Source organism: Artibeus jamaicensis, unplaced genomic scaffold (assembly GCF_021234435.1).
Source record: "Artibeus jamaicensis isolate MK-2021 breed Jamaican fruit bat unplaced genomic scaffold, CSHL_Jam_final contig_484, whole genome shotgun sequence".
NCBI classification, from domain to species: Eukaryota; Metazoa; Chordata; class Mammalia; order Chiroptera; family Phyllostomidae; genus Artibeus; species Artibeus jamaicensis.
Window position 1 is genome coordinate 11,605,789 of NW_026521859.1, and position 18,011 is coordinate 11,623,799.

General features: G+C 53.3%; 2 protein-coding genes across 6 annotated transcripts; one reads left to right on the forward strand and one right to left on the reverse strand.

Annotated features, from left to right (window-relative positions):
* The first annotated feature begins 46 nt into the window (after positions 1-46).
* Positions 47-11,450, forward strand: PEX6 (peroxisomal biogenesis factor 6). Of its 2 annotated transcripts, XM_037154497.2 has the most exons (17): positions 47-960; positions 2,474-2,637; positions 3,319-3,402; positions 6,211-6,313; positions 6,396-6,529; positions 7,199-7,310; positions 7,660-7,868; positions 8,272-8,467; positions 8,668-8,744; positions 8,899-9,031; positions 9,116-9,321; positions 9,453-9,514; positions 9,779-9,887; positions 10,186-10,302; positions 10,426-10,503; positions 10,647-10,786; positions 10,994-11,450. In XM_037154497.2, the coding sequence occupies exons 1-17, from the start codon at positions 79-81 to the stop codon at positions 11,128-11,130; spliced, it is 2,943 nt and encodes a 980-aa protein (XP_037010392.2). In that variant the 5' UTR covers positions 47-78; the 3' UTR covers positions 11,131-11,450. The 2 variants fall into 2 exon arrangements, 1 of the variants encoding a protein (XP_037010392.2); XR_005083836.2 differs by lacking the exons at positions 10,647-10,786; positions 10,994-11,450 and having other exon boundaries at positions 9,779-9,993.
* Positions 11,451-11,575: 125 nt separating this feature from the next.
* Positions 11,576-14,564, reverse strand: GNMT (glycine N-methyltransferase). Of its 4 annotated transcripts, none has more exons than XM_053668314.1 (6): positions 14,335-14,564; positions 13,127-13,299; positions 12,583-12,699; positions 12,244-12,386; positions 12,017-12,138; positions 11,576-11,947 (listed from the first exon to the last, which is right to left on the reverse strand). In XM_053668314.1, exons 1-6 carry the CDS (start codon positions 14,538-14,540, stop codon positions 11,767-11,769), a joined length of 942 nt encoding a protein of 313 aa, XP_053524289.1. In that variant the 5' UTR covers positions 14,541-14,564; the 3' UTR covers positions 11,576-11,766. The 4 variants fall into 4 exon arrangements, with proteins under 4 accessions (XP_053524289.1, XP_037010423.2, XP_037010429.2 ...); XM_037154528.2 differs by having other exon boundaries at positions 13,127-13,254; positions 14,335-14,562; XM_037154534.2 differs by having other exon boundaries at positions 11,576-11,933; positions 14,335-14,561.
* Between the last annotated feature and the right edge of the window lie 3,447 nt (positions 14,565-18,011).

Here is an 18,011-nt window from a genome sequence, read left to right on the forward strand (position 1 = left end):
GGCGTCCACGCCTGTGTAGTCCGGCTCTAGCTCCGGAAGGGTACGCTGCTTCACTTTCCTCCTCGGGCTCCTGTCACCATGGTGTTGGCGGTCTTGCGGGTCCTGGAGCCTTTCCCAAACGAGACAGCCCCGTTGGCGGTGCTGCTGCCTCCAGGGGGCCCGTGGCCTGCGGCGGGGCATGGCCTGGTGCTGGCCCTGCGGCCTGCAGCAGAGAGCCCGGCGGGGCCGGCGTTGCTAGTGGCGGCCCTGGAGGGAACCAGCGCAGGGACCGAAGAGCAGGGTCCCGGGCCTCCGCAGCTGCTGGTTAGCCGTGCGCTGTTGCGGCTTCTGGCCCTGGGCTCCGGTGCGTGCGTGCGGGCGCGGCCTGTGAAGCGGCCCCCGGCGCTGGGCTGGGCGTTGCTTGGCACCTCGCCCGGGCCCGGGCTCGGACCGCGAATCGGGCCGCTGCTAGTGAGGCGCGGAGAGGTCCTACCAGTGCCCGGACCACGGGTGCTGGAGACGCGGCCGGCGTTGCAAGGACTGCTGGGCCCAGGGACGCGGCTAGCTGTGACTGAGCTCCGTGGGCGGTCCAAACTGGGCCCGGAGACTGGGGACAGCAGCCAGCCCACACCCCCGCCCTTGGTGTCCTTCTTCGCGGTTTCCGGTACAGTCCGGAGACTCCGAGGAGTTTTAGGAGGGACTGGAGATTCACTAGGGGTGAGCCGGAGTTGTCTCCGTAGCCTTGGCCTCTTCCAGGGAGAATGGGTGTGGGTGACCCGGGCCGGAGAGTCAGCGAACAATTCCCAGCCACACTTGGCCACAGTGCAGGTACTAGAGCCTCGCTGGGACCTCTCTGAAAGGCTGGGACCCAGCTCCGGGCAACTGGGAGAGCCCCTCGCTGATGGACTGGCCCTCGTGCCTGCCACTCTGGCTTTCAATCTCGGCTGTGATCTTCTAGAAGTGGGAGAGCTCAGAATTCAGGTAGGATATAGGATTGAGGTCAGGGATTCTTATTCCCCCTATCCCCTTTTCTTTGTTTTAACTGAATTCGAAGATCAGAGCTGTAAAATTGAGGTCCCGCACTCCTTAGATCTTGGATTTTTCGCTTAATGTCTCAGCTTTATTCATTTTCTACGTTCAAAGTATCATTATCCTCCAGAGTGTGGTGGCGCATGGGAAGGGCTTTTCTTCAGGTGAAATGTGAGATGCACAAATTACCAGGGGTATACATTCCTCTCAGTCTAATCAGAGACTTGTTGAAATGCTACAGTGTATCCAGTATTGTGCTGGGTAATATGGAGGATGGTACTTGAAGGCTTTTGCCCATGCTTATCCTTGGCTTCAGATTCCTTCCTATTCTTCTCACCTTTATGCGTTAAAATGCTACCATCCTTTCCTTCAAAGCCCATATAAAAATACCAGCATCTTCACAAAGCCTTTCATAATTTCACCATTAACACTTTAACATGACATCTTTCTATAGCGTTTTGTTCCTTTTTTGTGGCATTTATTTTATTCTGCCTTGTTGTGTTCATGTAATCTGTCTAATCCCCAATTATATATTGTAAATTCCTTGAAGGGAGGGCTCTTTATTGTGTTTGGTGCCTGGTGTTTCATTTTAATATCTTATTAAATGTATCCAAGTGAAATTCTTGGTTTCTGCCCTTAAGGAGGTTACTTCAAGAAGATATTTGTATTTGGGGCACAAATATATCCTCCCAAATGTTTAATGTTTAGTTGAGCACCTAGATGGATGGTTAGGCCTGCACCGTCCAATATGGAAGCAACTATCCACTTTGTGACTCTTTAATTTAAACTAAATAAAGTTAAAAATTCAGTTCTTTGGCTGTTTTAGTCACATGCGGAATGCTCAATAGACACATGTAGATGTAGAACATTTCTGTCACAGCACAAAGTTCTATTAGGTGATGCCGGCATGCCCAGTTAGGGGCATGGGATGTTAGGAAGAGGTACAAGATATGCATGAATGGGAGCCAGGAGTGGGTTTCCTTCTGAATGGAGGAAAAACTACTGGAGTCCTCAGAGTGGAGCTCATTCAGCTAAACTAACCCTTTCAGTGAGATCATATTCTTTTCCCACAGCCTGAATTCAAGAGTATACCCACTAATATCCACTTAATATCAATCCCAGTGACTGCCTGGTGCCCTTCAAAGGATGGTGGGAATTAAATGTCCACCATTCTAGTGGCTCTGGCCCAACTTAAATATATCTCAGAAGGCTTATCTTTACTGGGGAACTTTTGGGAACTAACGTCAGAAAAGTCACAGAAACCTCTTTCTGATGCTCATTAGAAGGAGAGGTTTCTGCTTTCTAGGGAAGATACTGGTATTCAGCTCTGCTACCCTAGGCCTCTCCTTCCATACACCTTGTGGGAAGGAAAGAGGAAGAAAGTAGAAATATTGGCTGCTAGAAGAGAGGGCAGGGTGTGACTCTCTGGAAGAAGATTATAAGGTGGTGGATATGTCTTTCATAGAGATACTTGGAAGGCTCCAGCACCTCTGAAGACAAAGGAAGCTGCTCGGTGCTGCCTGGGCCTCCGTTTGCCAAAGAGCTACACATCGAAATTGTGTCATCTCCCCACTACAGCACTAACCGGAATTATGACCATGCTCTTTACCGGCACTTTCAGACACCCAGGTTAGCTGGCCATGCCCCCCCCCCAATTTTTTTTAGGATAGCATCTCACCCTAGTTGCTCTCCCATCCCATCATACCTAGATCCATGTACCATGGAGCCTCCGATTTTAAAGAGCCACATTTTAAGCAATATTGTGGCTAAAAGCCTCTTGGTGTGTCAGACACTAGTAGAGAAATCTGGACATTTCCAAACTGAGAGACTGCTGTGATTCGAGAGGGCTCCAGGAGAGCCAGGACCCTGCTTCACCTCTCCCTGGTTTCTTTCTTATTCTTTTTTTAGATTTTATTTATTTCTAGAGAGTGGGGAAGGGAGGGAGAAAGAGAGAGAAACATCAATGCTTCCTCTCACATGCCCCCTACTGGGGACCTGGCCCACAACCCAGGCATGGGCCCTAACCAGGGATTGAACTGGCAACCCTTTGGTTCGCAGGCTGGTACTCAATCCACTAAGCCACATCATCCGGGGCTCTCCCTGGTTTCTGATTCCCCTTTCTAGCCATTTCCTCCAGTTCATTCTAGGTCAAGCTTGTTCTCTGGGCAACTGCTTGGGATGGATCTCTGGGTGGGCAGTAGGCTCCTGAGAACTAGTCTTTTTGTTGGGGGGTGGGAGTGGGGAGGAACACATCAGGAGCATGCTCCTGACTCCCACTGAGAGCTGACCAGAGCCACTGCTGTGTTACAGGGCAGTCCAGGAAGGGGATGTTCTGTGCGTGCCAACAGTTGGGCAGATAGAGACCCTGGAAGGAAGCCCAGAGAAACTGCCCAGGTATGCAGCCGTCTCCTATATTACAGCTGGAATTCTTAATCTGGGTGCAAGAGTTCTACATCCCCCTCTTCCCACGTGGTATGGAATAGTTTTGTGCATAAGAACATTATGTTGCTATACACTTTTCTGGAGAGAAGGTATGCAATCTTCAGGTTCTCAAAGAGGCGCATGACTGAAAAATGTGACAGATCACTGCCTGCTAGCTTTGGGAGGGGTTTATCCTCAAATTGAATGGTGGTCCTAGATAAAGTAAAGCATTTAAGATAACTTAATGGCCTAGACCAAAGTGGAATTCCTTGTCTTCCATTCTCAATCACAACGATGTTTGAGCCAGGATTCGGGCCATACCTCCCACGTACCCAATGGCAGGAGACCTTAACTGATGGAGGTTACACAGCCTGCTTCTCAGTCTCCTGTCCCAAAAGAGGGAGGGAAGGGTTGTGCTGTCCTTGAGAGCCTTCTCTCTGTCCTTATCTTCAGCCGAGAATAAGAGAGACAGCAGAACTGAGCCATGGTGCAGTCTTTGGACCTTGAAACAGGGAGTCCAACCTTCCTCTTCCTGTTGACTCTTGACCCTAGAAGTTTCTTGTAGAATGGTCAGGCAAGGAATTCAGAGACTGCTTTGGCTTTATGTGAAGGGTGAAGAATACGAGGCCCCTCTATTCAGCACTGATTTCCCGTAGCAATGTACTAGGAGAGCACAACTGATAGGCACACACACCCAACTTTCAGGGAAATCTCAGTGAGGTGGTGGGACCACCTCGCGGGAACTTGGGTGTAAGAGCCATCAGGACCAAGGTCTTGGGCCCAGCCAGCCAGGGTCCTCTTTCCAGAGAGAGATGTCGTGTCCGGGATGCCTGATTTATCCTTGACTGACATTCAGAGTCTGGTTCTGGCCATTGCCTGACCTCAGGGCTGTGGTGGTGCCCTGTGTAACCCATGGCACCTCTGAACTTTCCCAGGGCAAATCTACATCGGGGCTCGGTGGAAAATGCCATGCTGGCATATTTCAGTCACTTCCTACTTCTGTCTCACATCCTAAATATAGCAAGTGTCTGAGCTAGCTTTCTGCAGGAGAACTACAGAATGTCTGCCTTTCATACTCTCGAAGGAAAACAGGCACTGGGCCCTCCTGAGACGGAGCAGCAAGCCAATCCTGTTCCTGGGTGTCTGCCAGTCTAACCCTGGGGAGATCTGTGTCCCTCTTCTGGGTGCTGAGCACACACTTCTTCCCCCTGAGCAGGTCCTGGAAAGAGGGGTGGGGATGGGTGCTGGGTCCAAGGACAGATGAGGATGAGTGCTTTAGCCCTCTGCCCTGGACTTGGTAAGGGACGCTCTGCAGGGAGCTTCCTATGATGGGGTAGCGGCTTCAGATTCTACCCTGTGTTCTGCTCCCCTAACCAGGCCAATAGGAGCCAGCTCTACTGTCTCCCATCTGGCTCTTAAAAACACAATCAAGTGTTTTCCAGCTGAGTCCAGATATATTCCAAAGTTCTGGCCCTCATAGTCTGTGAAGTGGCCCAACCACCCTCCGAGGAAGAGAGGAGTCTTTCCCTAGCCCTCCAGTGGAGTGCCGGTCCTCCTTGGACCGCAGTGCTGGCCGCATGCACTGTGACTCAGGATGTTGGCACTGAGTGAGATCCTAGGTTGTAGACCCGCTCACCGTTTACAGTGATGAATAGTGAGACACACTTTTCCCTATGTACCAGTTCTTAGCATAATCACTGCCTACTGTAATGGTTCCAAGAATTTCATGATCCTAACGTGGTATGCTTCCCCCACCTACCTTGAGGCCTTCCCACCACTCCCCATGTGCTACCAGAGGGAGCAGCTTTGTGACCTTGGGACACTATGAGCAAAGGAATTAGCACCTTGATTGGATCTAAAAGACAGGTGCTAAGTAGGAAACCCCCCCCCCCACAAATTTAAAAATAAAAAAAAAAAAAAAAGGACCCCTAATAGAGAGCTCGACCCGTTAGTGGCCACTTCCTACCCCCTCCGTGTTTCAGCCCCTGGCAACCACTGATCCCTGAATGGAATCGTGTGATGTGTGAGAGATGTTGATATTTAAAGATTTCACAGTTCCAGTTTCCTTGGATTATTAGTGTCTTTGTTGCTGATGTCTAAGAACTTATTTATTACTAAAATGTTAACCATTTCTCATGCATTGCAAATGAAATTCCATGTTTTTTTGTAATTTTGCTGTGGTGATTTATTTTTTGGTTGTACAGAAGTTGTGTATTGAAGTATGTTCTGCTTTGTCTTTTTTTTTAAGTTGCACATATAATTCTAATGTGCATCCCAAATAGAGAGTCCTTAATCATTAGATGTCATTATTGAGGAATCTGCCTGCAGTAAGATTTTGTGGATTGTTGACTAAGAACCAAGGGCCCTTCCCTCTGAGGTTTTGGGGGCCATAGGTGGGTGTGTACCTGGGAGGAAGACTGTATTGTGAAGCCACTGGAAATGGCCAGATGACCACTGCTCCAGGCAGCAGCGTCTCCCATTGAGTGAGAGGCCATTTGCCTGGGCAGCCTCTTGCGGCTCTCTAAGGTTGCCAGGCAGGATATGGGGGTCAGGCATAGCTCCGGCCCTCGAAGTGAGTATGATCCAGTGAGAGAGATAAGAAGGAGTATCTGCTTTCCCCCTACTCTCCCCCAGCCCAGTCCCCACCATGTCTGGGTGCTTTTTTGTGCTGCTCTTGAGTTTGTCCCCACAGTGGACCTCAGTGGTGGAGACAGCCACCTTGTCCTTGGGGAGGGGATACGTGGGTCTGGATCTGGGATTCATTGGGCCTCTTTCCTGCAGGTGGCAGGAGATGTTCTTTAAAGTGAAGAAAACAGTTGGGGAAGCTCCAGATGGGCCAGCCAGCACCTATCTGGCCGATACCACCCATACCTCCTTGTATTTGGTGAGGCTCCGGGGTAGGAGTAGACCTGAGGAAAGGAGTAGGAACAACTTTTAGAAACTAACAGTTCTCCCATCCTTCGCAGGTGGGTGCCACCCTGAGCCCGGTTCCGAGGGTCCCTTCGGGAGAATGCAGTCTCTGGAGCAGCTTATCTCCTCCAGGCCTGGAGGCCTTGGTGACCCAGCTGTGTGCCATCCTCAAACCTCGTCTCCAGCCAGGGTAAGTGAGGCTGCAGCCTCGGAGAGTGAGGAAAGCCTGCGCACAACGTCCCTGGGTGCAGTGGGTGGGCGGCAGGCCAGACAAGTAGTTCCCAGTGCCCTGGTGGAAGCGCTGTTGGGGGAACCTTCCGCAAGCCAGTCTGCCAAGGCCACTGGCTCACGTGCTTTCTGTCAGCAGATTCCCAGACCCCTTTCCTAGGATAACATCCACCCTCCAAGGTTGGCTGTGGAAGAAGACTCTCCACCAGGGACAGCTGTCTCGGAGACTACTTTTGCCCTTGGGGAGCCCACTAGTCATCCCAGCCTTCACCACCCAGACCCAGAAATACACAGTCCCCCGCACCACTGACCCAGGTGTAGACACAGACCCCACCCTGATTCCAATACGGTCCAGATCAGACACAAAGTCAAGGCTTTATTGAAAACAGCAGTGATGAAGGGGACTTAGTCCTGGCTGTTGGACTTGGCTGTGTACTCTTGGCACTGCCAGAGCACCACAGGTGGTGTGGGAAGTATGGCTCACCGTGTGGAGACAGCCCTGGGGGAGGGGGGGTGCCTCAAGGAGGGAGAAACAGGGTGTCTGCGCTCTAGATCCAAGGGTACCTCTGTTCCTGGGGACACTAAAGTTCAGGCGGAATGAAGGAGCCGAGTGTCTGTTCTCTGGCTGCAGGGGCGCCCTACTGACAGGAACTGGCACTGTCCTCCTGCGGGGCCCCCCGGGCAGTGGGAAGACCACAGCAGTTGCTGCTGCCTGCAGCCGCCTTGGGCTCCACTTACTGAAGGTGAGGGTACCCAGAGGGTAGAACCCCAACTGCTTCCCCTCCCCAGCCCAGATTCTGCCTCTCCTTCTCTCCTTTCCCGTCTCCCTTCTGGCTACTAGCCTGGCCCCGACACTTCAGGCCAGTGGGTCAGCTATTTTCCCATGATGCTCAGCTCCTGAGAAAGGCTTTCGAGGAGGGGTTTTCAGTGGACAGTCCAGGGAATGAGGTTAGGATAGAGATGTAGGACTTGGCCAGCATTACCTTCTTCCTCCATCCCTGCCTTTCAAAAAGAGGTGGCCTGCACCTTCTCCAGACTCCTCCCCCCATTCTCCTGCCCCTGCTCACAAGCCCTTTGGGACCCCCTCCCCAGGTGCCCTGCTCCAGCCTCTGTGCAGACAGCAGTGGGGCTGTGGAGGCAAAACTGCAGGCCACCTTCTCCCGGGCCCGGCGCTGCCGGCCTGTGGTTCTGTTGCTGACGGCCTTAGACCTCCTGGGCCGGGACCGTGATGGGCTAGGTGAGGACGCCCGTGTGGTGGCCACGCTGCGCCGCCTCCTCCTCGACGAGGACCCCCTCACCAGGTAATGTACAGAGCCGGGCTGAGCCCTCCTCCCTATCTTCAGCCTTTCATCCTCTCGCCCTCACCAGCCAACCTCAGCTGCCAACTTGGCTGCTCTCCTGACAGCCCTGAGGAGCTTAGGGGCGTCCAGAGAGAGAAGGATGTGGTCCCTAGTTTTTCTTGGAGGACATTAGAATGCAGAAAAGGCACAGCCTCTGCCCTTGGTGAGCTCCCTGTGTGAGGAGGAAACACAGGGTCCCCTCAAGGAATTCCCATGGAGCCCCATCCAGGAAGCCTTGGGGTGCTCATCTTCCTATCCCATCTCAGCACCACCCACCTCCCTGCACTTCTGCACCAGCCTCAGGCCTAGCAGTGCTCAGGGGCTGCCAGCCACATTCTCTCCCTCAGTCCCCCTCTGCCTGCAGCTGCCCTCCACTAATGGTTGTGGCCACCACAAGCCGGGCCCAGGACCTGCCTGCCAACGTGCAGACAGCGTTTCCTCATGAGCTGGAGGTGCCTGTGCTGTCAGAGGGGCAGCGGCTCAGCATCCTGCGGGCCCTCACTGCCCGCCTGCCCCTGGGCCAAGAGGTGAACCTGGCACAGCTGGCTCGGCGGTGTGCAGTGAGTACCACAGCAGGGCCTGGACCTCCCTCGTTCTTTGTCATGGGGAATCACACCCACTGCCCTGCCAGTGAGGGCTTTCTGCAGAAAGCCCCAAGGCATCAGTATTGGGCCTGCCTCTGCTCCGGCTGGGGGACCCACTGCCCAAGAGCTCCTGCCTCCTGCGCCCCGCTCACGTGTCCTTTCCTGTGGTTCCCCAGGGCTTCGTGGTAGGAGATCTCTATGCCCTTTTGACCCACAGCAGCAGGGCAGCTTGCACCAGGATCAGGAACTCTGGGTAAGAAAATTGGACACAGAAGGGCAAAGGAGACAAGAGGAAATAATGGGTGGGTGGGGCCTGGTGAGGAAGAGAGTAGGAACAAGGACCCGGGGAGAGGGGAGAGAGCCTCGGGTCAGGTCCTCCAGACAGGTGCCTGAGCTTCTCCTTGCAGTTTGGCAGGCGGCTTGAGTGAGGAGGATGAAGGGGAGCTGGTTGCTGCTGGCTGTCCTCTCCTGGCTGAGGACTTCACGCAGGCCCTGGAGCAGCTGCAGTCAGCTCACTCCCAGGCCATCGGAGCCCCCAAGGTAGACACACTCCAGGCCCTTGGAGGTGGGACCTGAGCGTACCGGCTCGAGTGTACCCACCACTGTGTACTTTGCATCTCCTAGATCCCCTCGGTGTCCTGGCATGATGTTGGTGGGCTGCAGGAGGCGAAGAAGGAAATTCTGGAGACCATCCAGCTCCCTCTAGAGCACCCTGAGCTTCTGAGCCTGGGCCTGCGGCGCTCAGGCCTCCTGCTCCATGGGCCTCCAGGCACTGGCAAGACCCTCCTGGCCAAGGCAGTAGCCACTGAGTGCAGCCTCACCTTCCTCAGGTGGCCAGGGGGCCCGAAGGGGTGCAGGGTGGAGAGCACTGCACAAGCTGGGAGTAAGCAGGGCAGACCAAGAGGCCGACGGTGTGTTCATGCATCTGAACAACTATTACCCTCTCAATCCTCTCCCTCAGTGTGAAGGGGCCAGAGCTCGTCAACATGTATGTGGGCCAAAGTGAGGAGAATGTACGGGAAGGTGAGTGGACAGAGCAGGTCTTCCAGTCCTTCCCAAACCCTGAAGGCCTCTGTGTCACCTGCCCCCCCCACCACCCCGCCTTGCCAACCCTCAGGCTGCTGGTGGTCATTCCTAGTCTTCCTTCCCACGAGTCAGGTCCCTGCCAGTGGGGCCTATCACTTAGAGTGCTAGTTATGATTGCTAAACCTGGGTTTTCTTCTCCCATATCTTGATTTCAAACCCCCCTGAGAGTCCCCCTCCTGTGGGCCCTCTCTCTCTCCTCAGTGTTTGCCAGGGCCAGGGCTGCGGCTCCATGCATTATCTTCTTTGATGAACTGGACTCCTTGGCCCCAAGCCGGGGGCGAAGTGGAGACTCTGGAGGGGTGATGGACAGGTGGGGGTCTGAGCCAGAATGGAGTCTGGGGTCCAGGACCGAGGGATGTGAGATAGGTGGCAGCAGTCTTCAGGACCCAAAGAGTTCCTGCCCTTCCGGTTCTCAGGTAGTGTGGTGGAAGGACAAGGGGCTGTGGCTTTGGGTGTGGGCCGCTGAGGAGGATGGGCGCCCGCATGGAAGGGTGCACAGGACACAACTGAGCAGGGGCCCCGCAGAGAAGGCCTGAAAGAGGCACCACGGGCAGGCCGAACCTGGTGGATTGGCCAAGGACTTTCTCACCTTCACGCCTCCTTCGCAGGGTGGTGTCTCAGCTCCTGGCGGAGCTGGATGGGCTTCATAGCACTCAGGATGTGTTTGTGATCGGGGCTACCAACAGGCCAGACCTCCTGGACCCTGCCCTCCTGCGGCCTGGCAGGTACGCACCCTGCACCTCTCCTCTACCACACCCACTTAGGCTCGTTCTTTGAGCCCGTCCTGTGCTTTCTGCACTCTCCTTGATGCTGGGCTCCCTGACATGTGTACCCACCTCTCCCTAAAGATTTGACAAGCTGGTGTTTGTGGGGGTGAGCGAGGACCGTGCCTCCCAGCTCCGCATTCTGAGCGCCATCACACGCAAGTATGCCCCGTCAGAGAGGCCCAGAGGGTTTGGGCCTTGGGCTGGTTGGGGAATAGTGCAGTGTGCAGAACAGGCTGGTCCGGGTGCCTTTTGAGGGAGTAGGGCATGCTGGGGAAAACTTTCTTTCTCTACCCCCACAACAGATTCAAGCTGGAATCCTCTGTGAGCCTGGTGAACGTGCTGGATCACTGCCCTCCCCAGCTGACGGGCGCAGACCTCTACTCCCTCTGCTCTGATGCCATGACAGCTGCCCTCAAACGCAGGGTTCAAGATCTGGAGAAAGGTGAGCCATTCGCCAGCCCTAGAGGTCAACCAAAAAGCTAGTGGGAAAACCAGGTCCTGTTCCAGATTTCAGAGGAGGGACTCTGGACATTTGGGGGACTCTGGGCAAGAAAGTGCTCCTCCAGGGCTCTCCCTTGCTTGGGCACAGCCAGAGTTCGCCAGCGGGGATGGGAACCCTGGCCTCACCTTCCCCCTGGCATCCCCCTAGGGCTGGAGCCTGGGAGCTCAGCGCTGCTGCTCACCATGGAGGACCTGCTGCAGGCTGCCACCCGGCTGCAGCCCTCCGTCAGTGAGCAGGAACTGCTCCGGTACAAGCGCATCCAGCGCAAGTTTGCTGCCTCCTAGGAGCCTCCTGCAGTCCGGGACCCAGCCCTGCCTACTGTGCTGAAGGTACCTAGATATCTCCAGAGACCTGAGACAGCAAAGAGCTCTTTCTCAGGCTGCTGCCAACTCCTCTGAAGGCTGCCTACCTACAGGAGATCCCCTGGGTGCCAAGTGGGGGAGTCCTAAGAGATTTGAAGGGGCATCCTCTGTCCATTTTTCCAGGCCAGCCCTAAGACTGAGGCCTCTCTGCTTAGGAAGAGGGGTGGGAACCTGGAATTCTGGGAACTGGGCCTGGAGGGAGCCTGGTCTGTGGCTGAAAATAAAGTGTATGCTGCCCTCTGCTGGTGGTGCGGTCTGAGATTGGTGTGGTGTGGGGAAGAGTAAAATTGGGAGAGGAGGAGTCGGCCCCAACTGAGGGTAGATGGGCTCCACCCAAGCCTGATTCTTCTGATGTAAACACAAGACGTGCAGGAACTGAAAAAGAGTGACTATATTGTCATCCTTCCATTAGCCTAAACCCAATCCTTGCACCCCAGTTGCAGTTGGCCCCTCCACACACCCCCAGCATCTACACCTGATGCTGTTGGTGTGGGACTCCCCAGACAGAGCCTGGCAGCGCCTGGGCAGAGGGTTGTGGGAGCTGAGGCCACGCTCAGTTCATCTTCTTGAGCACGTGGATGAAATAGCAGGGGACGTAGGTCTGGCCTGGCTTGTAAGGCTTGAAGTCACCCAGGATGCTGTGCTGGCACTTGCCCCCAAAGGCTGCTTGGAGCAACTCCGTGAAGGACGATAGACAGTGAGGATAGTAGGAGAGCCGGAAGTTACTGCAACAGAGATCCTGACCAATCACGAGGACTGGTGGCCTCGGCACTCCCCCCAACTCACCCCCACCCAGCCACGCGGGTACCTCAGGCCAGGAGAACCGTCCTTGCCAGCCCCTGGCACCTGCACCGTGTAGTCCAGGGTCACCATGTGGGCTTTGTTGTTCACTGTCAGCACTGATGTTGTAATGTCCTTGGTCAAGTCACTCTGTAAGTGGTGGTGCAGGCTGCATTAGTCTCCGCAACCAGTGTAGAGGGGTGGCTGGGCCCCAGAATCACACCTCCCACTCTGGGCCCTCCCTCAGGGACCCACCTTATAGTAGATGTTCTTTCCTGGAGGCGCGCAGCCTGTGCTGAGGATGTGGTCGTAGTTACGATGGTCGATGACCAGCAGGCCTCCGGAACACACCATGTTCGCAATGTTCTTCAGCGCCAGCCGGTGCTCACTCTGGTCCCCTGAACTCCGAGCAGGGGCAGAGCGGCTGTGTCAGCACTAGTCTCCTGTCTTTCTACTCCCCAGGGACAGCAGTGCCAAGGGGAAGAGGGGCAAAAAGCATAGTCTGCTCTGGCAGGAGAGCAGGCACCCAGGGGTCTGTGCAAAGGGAGTATAGCCCAAAGCAAGGACTGTGCCCAAGGCCACACCCTCTCTCACCTTTGCAGTCTGGCAAGTGGGCAAAACTGTTTCCAAGGCAGATGACGGCATCAAAGCCACCCTCTGGAGGCTGGGGCACATCTTTGTCCAGAGTCATCCAGTTGGCTTCCTCAATGACTGGGGGCCAAAAAGGGGAGATCGGGCTGGTACCACGGTACCAGCAGAACCCATCTGTGCTGAGTGCAGTTCTGCCTCAGTTTCCCCTTCAAGAGACACAGAGGGCTCCACATCCAGTTAGAGGAAGGGGATCATTATGGAGATGGAGGATGTGGGGTCGAGAGAAGGGAGACATGGTTCAGAAGGATGACTCTGTGCTTATGGGTTTTTATTTGGAGGGAGGGACAAGACATTATGAACATAATTAAAACTAGCCCCTCACACCTGATACCTCATTGTGGTAACTAAGTCTCCCTTTTCAGGGAAATGGCAGTAATTTTGCTTTGCCCTTAAAGAAAACAAAACACCCCACCCCAGGAGCCCAGGGCAGAGAGAACTGTCCTTGCTGGCCGGGCTGGGAGGGCCTGCCTGGGGGGGACCCACGTACCCCACTTGTCAAAGGCAGGCTCGTGCCGCCGGTTCCAGCGCTCTTTAAGTGCGTATTTCAGCATCTTGTCACTGGCGTCCACGCTTGTCACACTGAAGCCCTCTTCCACCAGCATGATGGAGTCCACCCTGGGCAGGCCGGGGACGAGAGGCAGAGAGGGGCAGTCAGCGGGCCTGGGAAGGCGAGGAGGCCCTCCAGACCCCAGTCCTCTGCTTCCTCTCCCTGGGCCCTCTCCACAGAATTCAAATGACCTGACAAATCTGTTTGTTTATCACCAGAAAGCAATGTTGCATTTTGGTTTTTAGCACCCCATTCAGAGTTAGCCTACAAATGTGCATTAATCCTCTTGGCAATCCTGTGAAGTACCCCATCTGAGAGCTGGGGCAAACAGGCTCCCCAAAGTTAAGTAACTTGTGAACAGAAGGTAGTTCTCACGGCAGGTGAAAGCCCAGGCCAGACCCTAACCGGCCGGATCTGGTCCTCCTCTCCACCAGGCGGGGCGTCTTTATTTCTCTGAGACAGAATCTCCACAGCTGTGAATGTGATATTGCTACCTCCTCCCTCGGGTTTTGGGAGGATAATTTTTAAATAGATTTTATTGAATGTTAACTTCCTTTTTTCTTTTTAATCCTCACCTGAGAACATGCTTATTGGTTTTAGAGAGAGGGGAAGGGAGGGAAAGAGAGAGGGAGGCATCCATTGGATGCCTCATGCGCCCCAACTGGGACCGAACCTGTAACCCAGGCATGTGCCGCAACCAGGAATCAAACTTTCGACCCTTAGGTTTATGGGCCAGTGTTCCAACCAACAGAGCCACACCAGCCTGGGCGGGTTTTCTGAGGGTTTTTGTTTTTTTTTTAATGTGTTTCAAAAGTTCCTGGCAGAGTGCTTGGCATGGACAAATGCTGAGCAAACATTAATTGTTAGCAATTGCCATCACCCTAGAAATAATGCTGGATCCAGGCTTGGGTCTCCTGCCACGGTGGCCCAAAACAAAGCCCAGCTCCGGCGCTGCCGGGGCGAACCGCCCTCCCCACCCGCTGCGCCTACACCCTCACTCCCAGCCTGGTCCTGGCGCCCTCCAGTCCGCCTCGCCCGCCCAGCCACTGTTCCTGGCCCAGGCGGCGGGGGCTGCCCGGACTTGTCCGGCCATGGTCCTGCAGTCCTGCGGCCACGTTCCCCGGATCCCGGCTCCCAGCCAAGCTCACCCAGTGCCACAGGCCACATCGAGCACTCGCCGGCAGCCGTGCTGGCGCAGCAGCCCGAGCAGCCAGGACTTGTACTCGGCTGTGCGGCTGCGGGTATCTCCGATGTAGAGCTGCCACACACGCGCCGCCTCTCCATCTGCGTACTGGTCTGGGAGCCCTTCTGCCGCCACCCCCAGGGAGCGGGTTCGGTACACACTGTCCACCATCCTGCGAGGCACCAGGCTCTGGGGCCACCGGCCGGCATTTATAGACTGGCCCCTACGGGAGGCCCGGCTGTCCCACCTGCCCAATAGCAGGTGAGAGTAGGGACACGCCCCTCCTGGGTCAGGGCCCGGCACCCGCCGGGAAGGCGCCACCTCAAAATCCCGATGAACCGTTCTCTCCCGCCTGAAGATCAAGCCCTCAGGCCAGTCCCGTGGCAGGAAAGGACCACCCCAGCACCCTGCCCATTTAACCCAGGCGGCAGGAAGACCAGGGAGGGTCCCGGAGAACAGGGAGCAGTGAGATTGTCCATCCCAGCCCCACACAAACTGGAAAGAAAGGAAAGAATTTCCTTGTGTGCCAGCTGGTGCCCACTCTGGTCCCCTGAGCTCCACGGGGGGCCGGGGGGGGGGGCAAAGAGGCTGTGTCTACTCAATCTTCCGTCCACATGGAGCTGAGTGCCCAGGACTGGACCATCCTTCGTGAATGAAGGTATCCGCATATATAAAGAAGAAATATCCAGCTGAAGGAAGGCCTGGTCAGCAAGGGGAGGGAGGAGTGAGGGGTCTCTGGGGATAAGACTGGTCTGGCCACCCAAGTTCAGGAGCAGTTCTGGATCAAAGGAGGCTGGTGCTCCTCTGTCCTGTAGGTGACACATCAAGCTTTTCCCCCAGCCGGGGAAGGAGTCCTTCCTTAGAGGTCTTTGCTAACCAACCTTGCTTCTAAAGACTATCTGTGTTCTTTTTTAAAAATTAAAAATATTTTATTTATTTATTTTTAGAGAAAGGGGAAAGGAGAAAGAGGAGAGAAACATCAATGTGTGGTTGCCTCTCATGTGTCCCCTACTGGGGACCTGGCCTGCAACCCAGGCATGTGCCCTGACTGGGAATCGAACCAGCAACCCTTTGCTTCACAGGCCCCTGCTCAATCCACTGAGCTACACCAGCCAGGGTTAAAGACCATCTGTTTTCTGTGGAGGTGCCCATAGGGTAGGAAGTCTAGGGTCAGTGGTGAGAGTACTTAGTGCTCTTGCTATTGCTCATTGTCACTTCATAAATTGGTCTTGGTTTGGTTGGTGTTTACATCAACTCTTCCTTCCAAAGCAGAAGGTCTTAATCTAAAAAAAGACTCTGGACTGAGATGGATTCAATAAGATGATTGCACCCGGCGAAGCCCGAGACAGCAAGAGCAGCCTTTCCCACCCAGTCCGAATTGTTGTTCCGCTCACTTCTGCGTCATTGCTTGATTCCTATATGTTCCCTGACCACCTCGACCGGGGACGGAACCAGCAACCCAGGCATGTGCCCTGACCAGAAATTGAACCAGCGGCCTTTTGCTTTGCGAACTGACATGCAACCAACTGAGCCACGCTGGTCAGGGTATAATCATTAACTCTAGTACACAGACTGCCTCAAATGGGCCTGTCCATGACCAGGCAACAGAGCCTTGTGTTTATGCTGACCCTAGAGGCAGGTCTTTGGCAACAGGTTTACAAAGGCATTGTATGGGGGAGCTGCAAGTGAACCCAGAGTCTCCTTTTGTCAGAATAATCTGGGGGAAATCTGCTTCACCATAACTGGACTTTGAGAAAAATCTCAGGTTAAAAGATTTATCCTCAGTTGCGGGCAGCAGTTGGGGTTCTGTGTCTTTGCATCAAAGCATAACACGGTCCAGCACAAATAACGCCACCCCCACCTTTTTTGTAAATCTTTTTTTTAAGATTTTATTCATTTACTTTTAGAGAGAGGGGAAGGGAGGGAGGGAGAGAAGAGGAGAAAAACGTCAGTGTGTGATTGTCTCTCGTACACCGCCCACCAGGAAGCTGGCCCACAACCTAGACGAGGGCCCTCCCTGATTGGGAATTGAACCAGTGACCTTTTGGTTCTCAGGCCAACACTTAGTCCACTGAGCCACACCAGCCAGGGCTAATGCCCCCTTTTTTGTTACAAGATCATAAGTATGTAATTCTGTAACATAGTGATATCACATTCAAGCACAGCATATGACATTTCAGGTGAAGCGTTCCAATTAAAACTCTAGCACTGGCTGGTGTGGCTCAGTGGATTGAGTGCCAGCCTGCGAACCAAAGTGTCACTGTTGTAGGCAACAGATGAGTCAATACACGCTCTCGGAGAGGAAAATAGGTTTCAAAGAATTCTAGTTTTATTGATCACAAAATAATAGTCCAATTATAAATTTGGTGGCCAAGCTTTACCTGCGCAGGGGCGAACTTCCCCAACTGTGACTGGAGTCACGTAGCTACTCAGAGCTACAAAATGGAAGTCGCGCGTGGCTCACAGACTATGGGGTTTTTATAGGGCAGAGCAAGCGAATGCGGGCTTACAGAAGCAGATGTGGCAGTTAGCTATTAGCCAGGTTGCTAAGTTAAAAACGGCGAAAGTCTCTAATTGGTGGGTGTAAGTCTCTTCTGGCGGGCCTTGGTCAGTTACCTTATTTGGCTAGGAATTTTAACCCAGCCATTCCCTGACGTTTATTTATTACCCAGTCTCAGGAACTGCAGATGCCTAACGGCTGTTTGTATGTTTCTACTACTAATGGCTATTACATCACCGGTTCAATTCCCAGTCTAGGGCACATGCCTGGGTTGCGGGTCAGGTTTCCAGTGTGGGGCGCATGGGAGGCAACTGCACATGGATGTTTTTCTCCCTCTCTTTCTCTCTTGCTTCCCTTCTCTCTAAAATGAAATAAATGGCCCTGACTGGTGTAGCTCAGTGGATTGAGCATGGGCCTGCATACCAGAGGATTGCAGTTCAATTCCCAGTCAGGGCACATGCCTGGGTTGCAGGCCAGTTCCCAGCAGGGGATGCATGACAGGCAACCACACATTAATGTTTCTCTCCCTCTCTCCTTCCCTTCCCCTCTAAAGATAAATGAATAAAATCTTTAAAAAAAAGAAATAAATAAAATCTTAAAATAATTAAAACTCTAAATTATTACACCCATATTATTACCCTGCCAGCCACACTCAAGCAGGTGTTACTTCTACTGGACCCTGTACATAACCACCTGTCTCTATGGGGTGGCTTTTTAAAAAAAAATATGAGTCCTTTCCAAGAAAATTAGTTCCTTCCATGGGAAGAAAAATACATTCTTGCTTTTTTTTTTTTTTTTTAGGAAAATGCATTCTCAAACTGATACTTATTTTACCCCAAATCAGGAGGAAAATAATTATTTGGCTATAAATTAATGAGCTGAGAGTAATATCTGTTAACTTACAATTTGGCCATAAGAAGTGAAATTTTAAGGAAAAATAGACCTACTAAGTTATTTGCTTTTGCATACTAGAGTTCTGAAATGCACTTAAGAAATTTGAGGGAAAATGATGGATTATATTAAATTGGAATGACAACCAAAATAGTAGGAAAATAATTTTTTTGTCACTACTTATAAATTAATTTACTGGATAGAAAATATTTGAAAAGTTAAGTGGCCAGGGGCAATTTATTCTTTTTTCC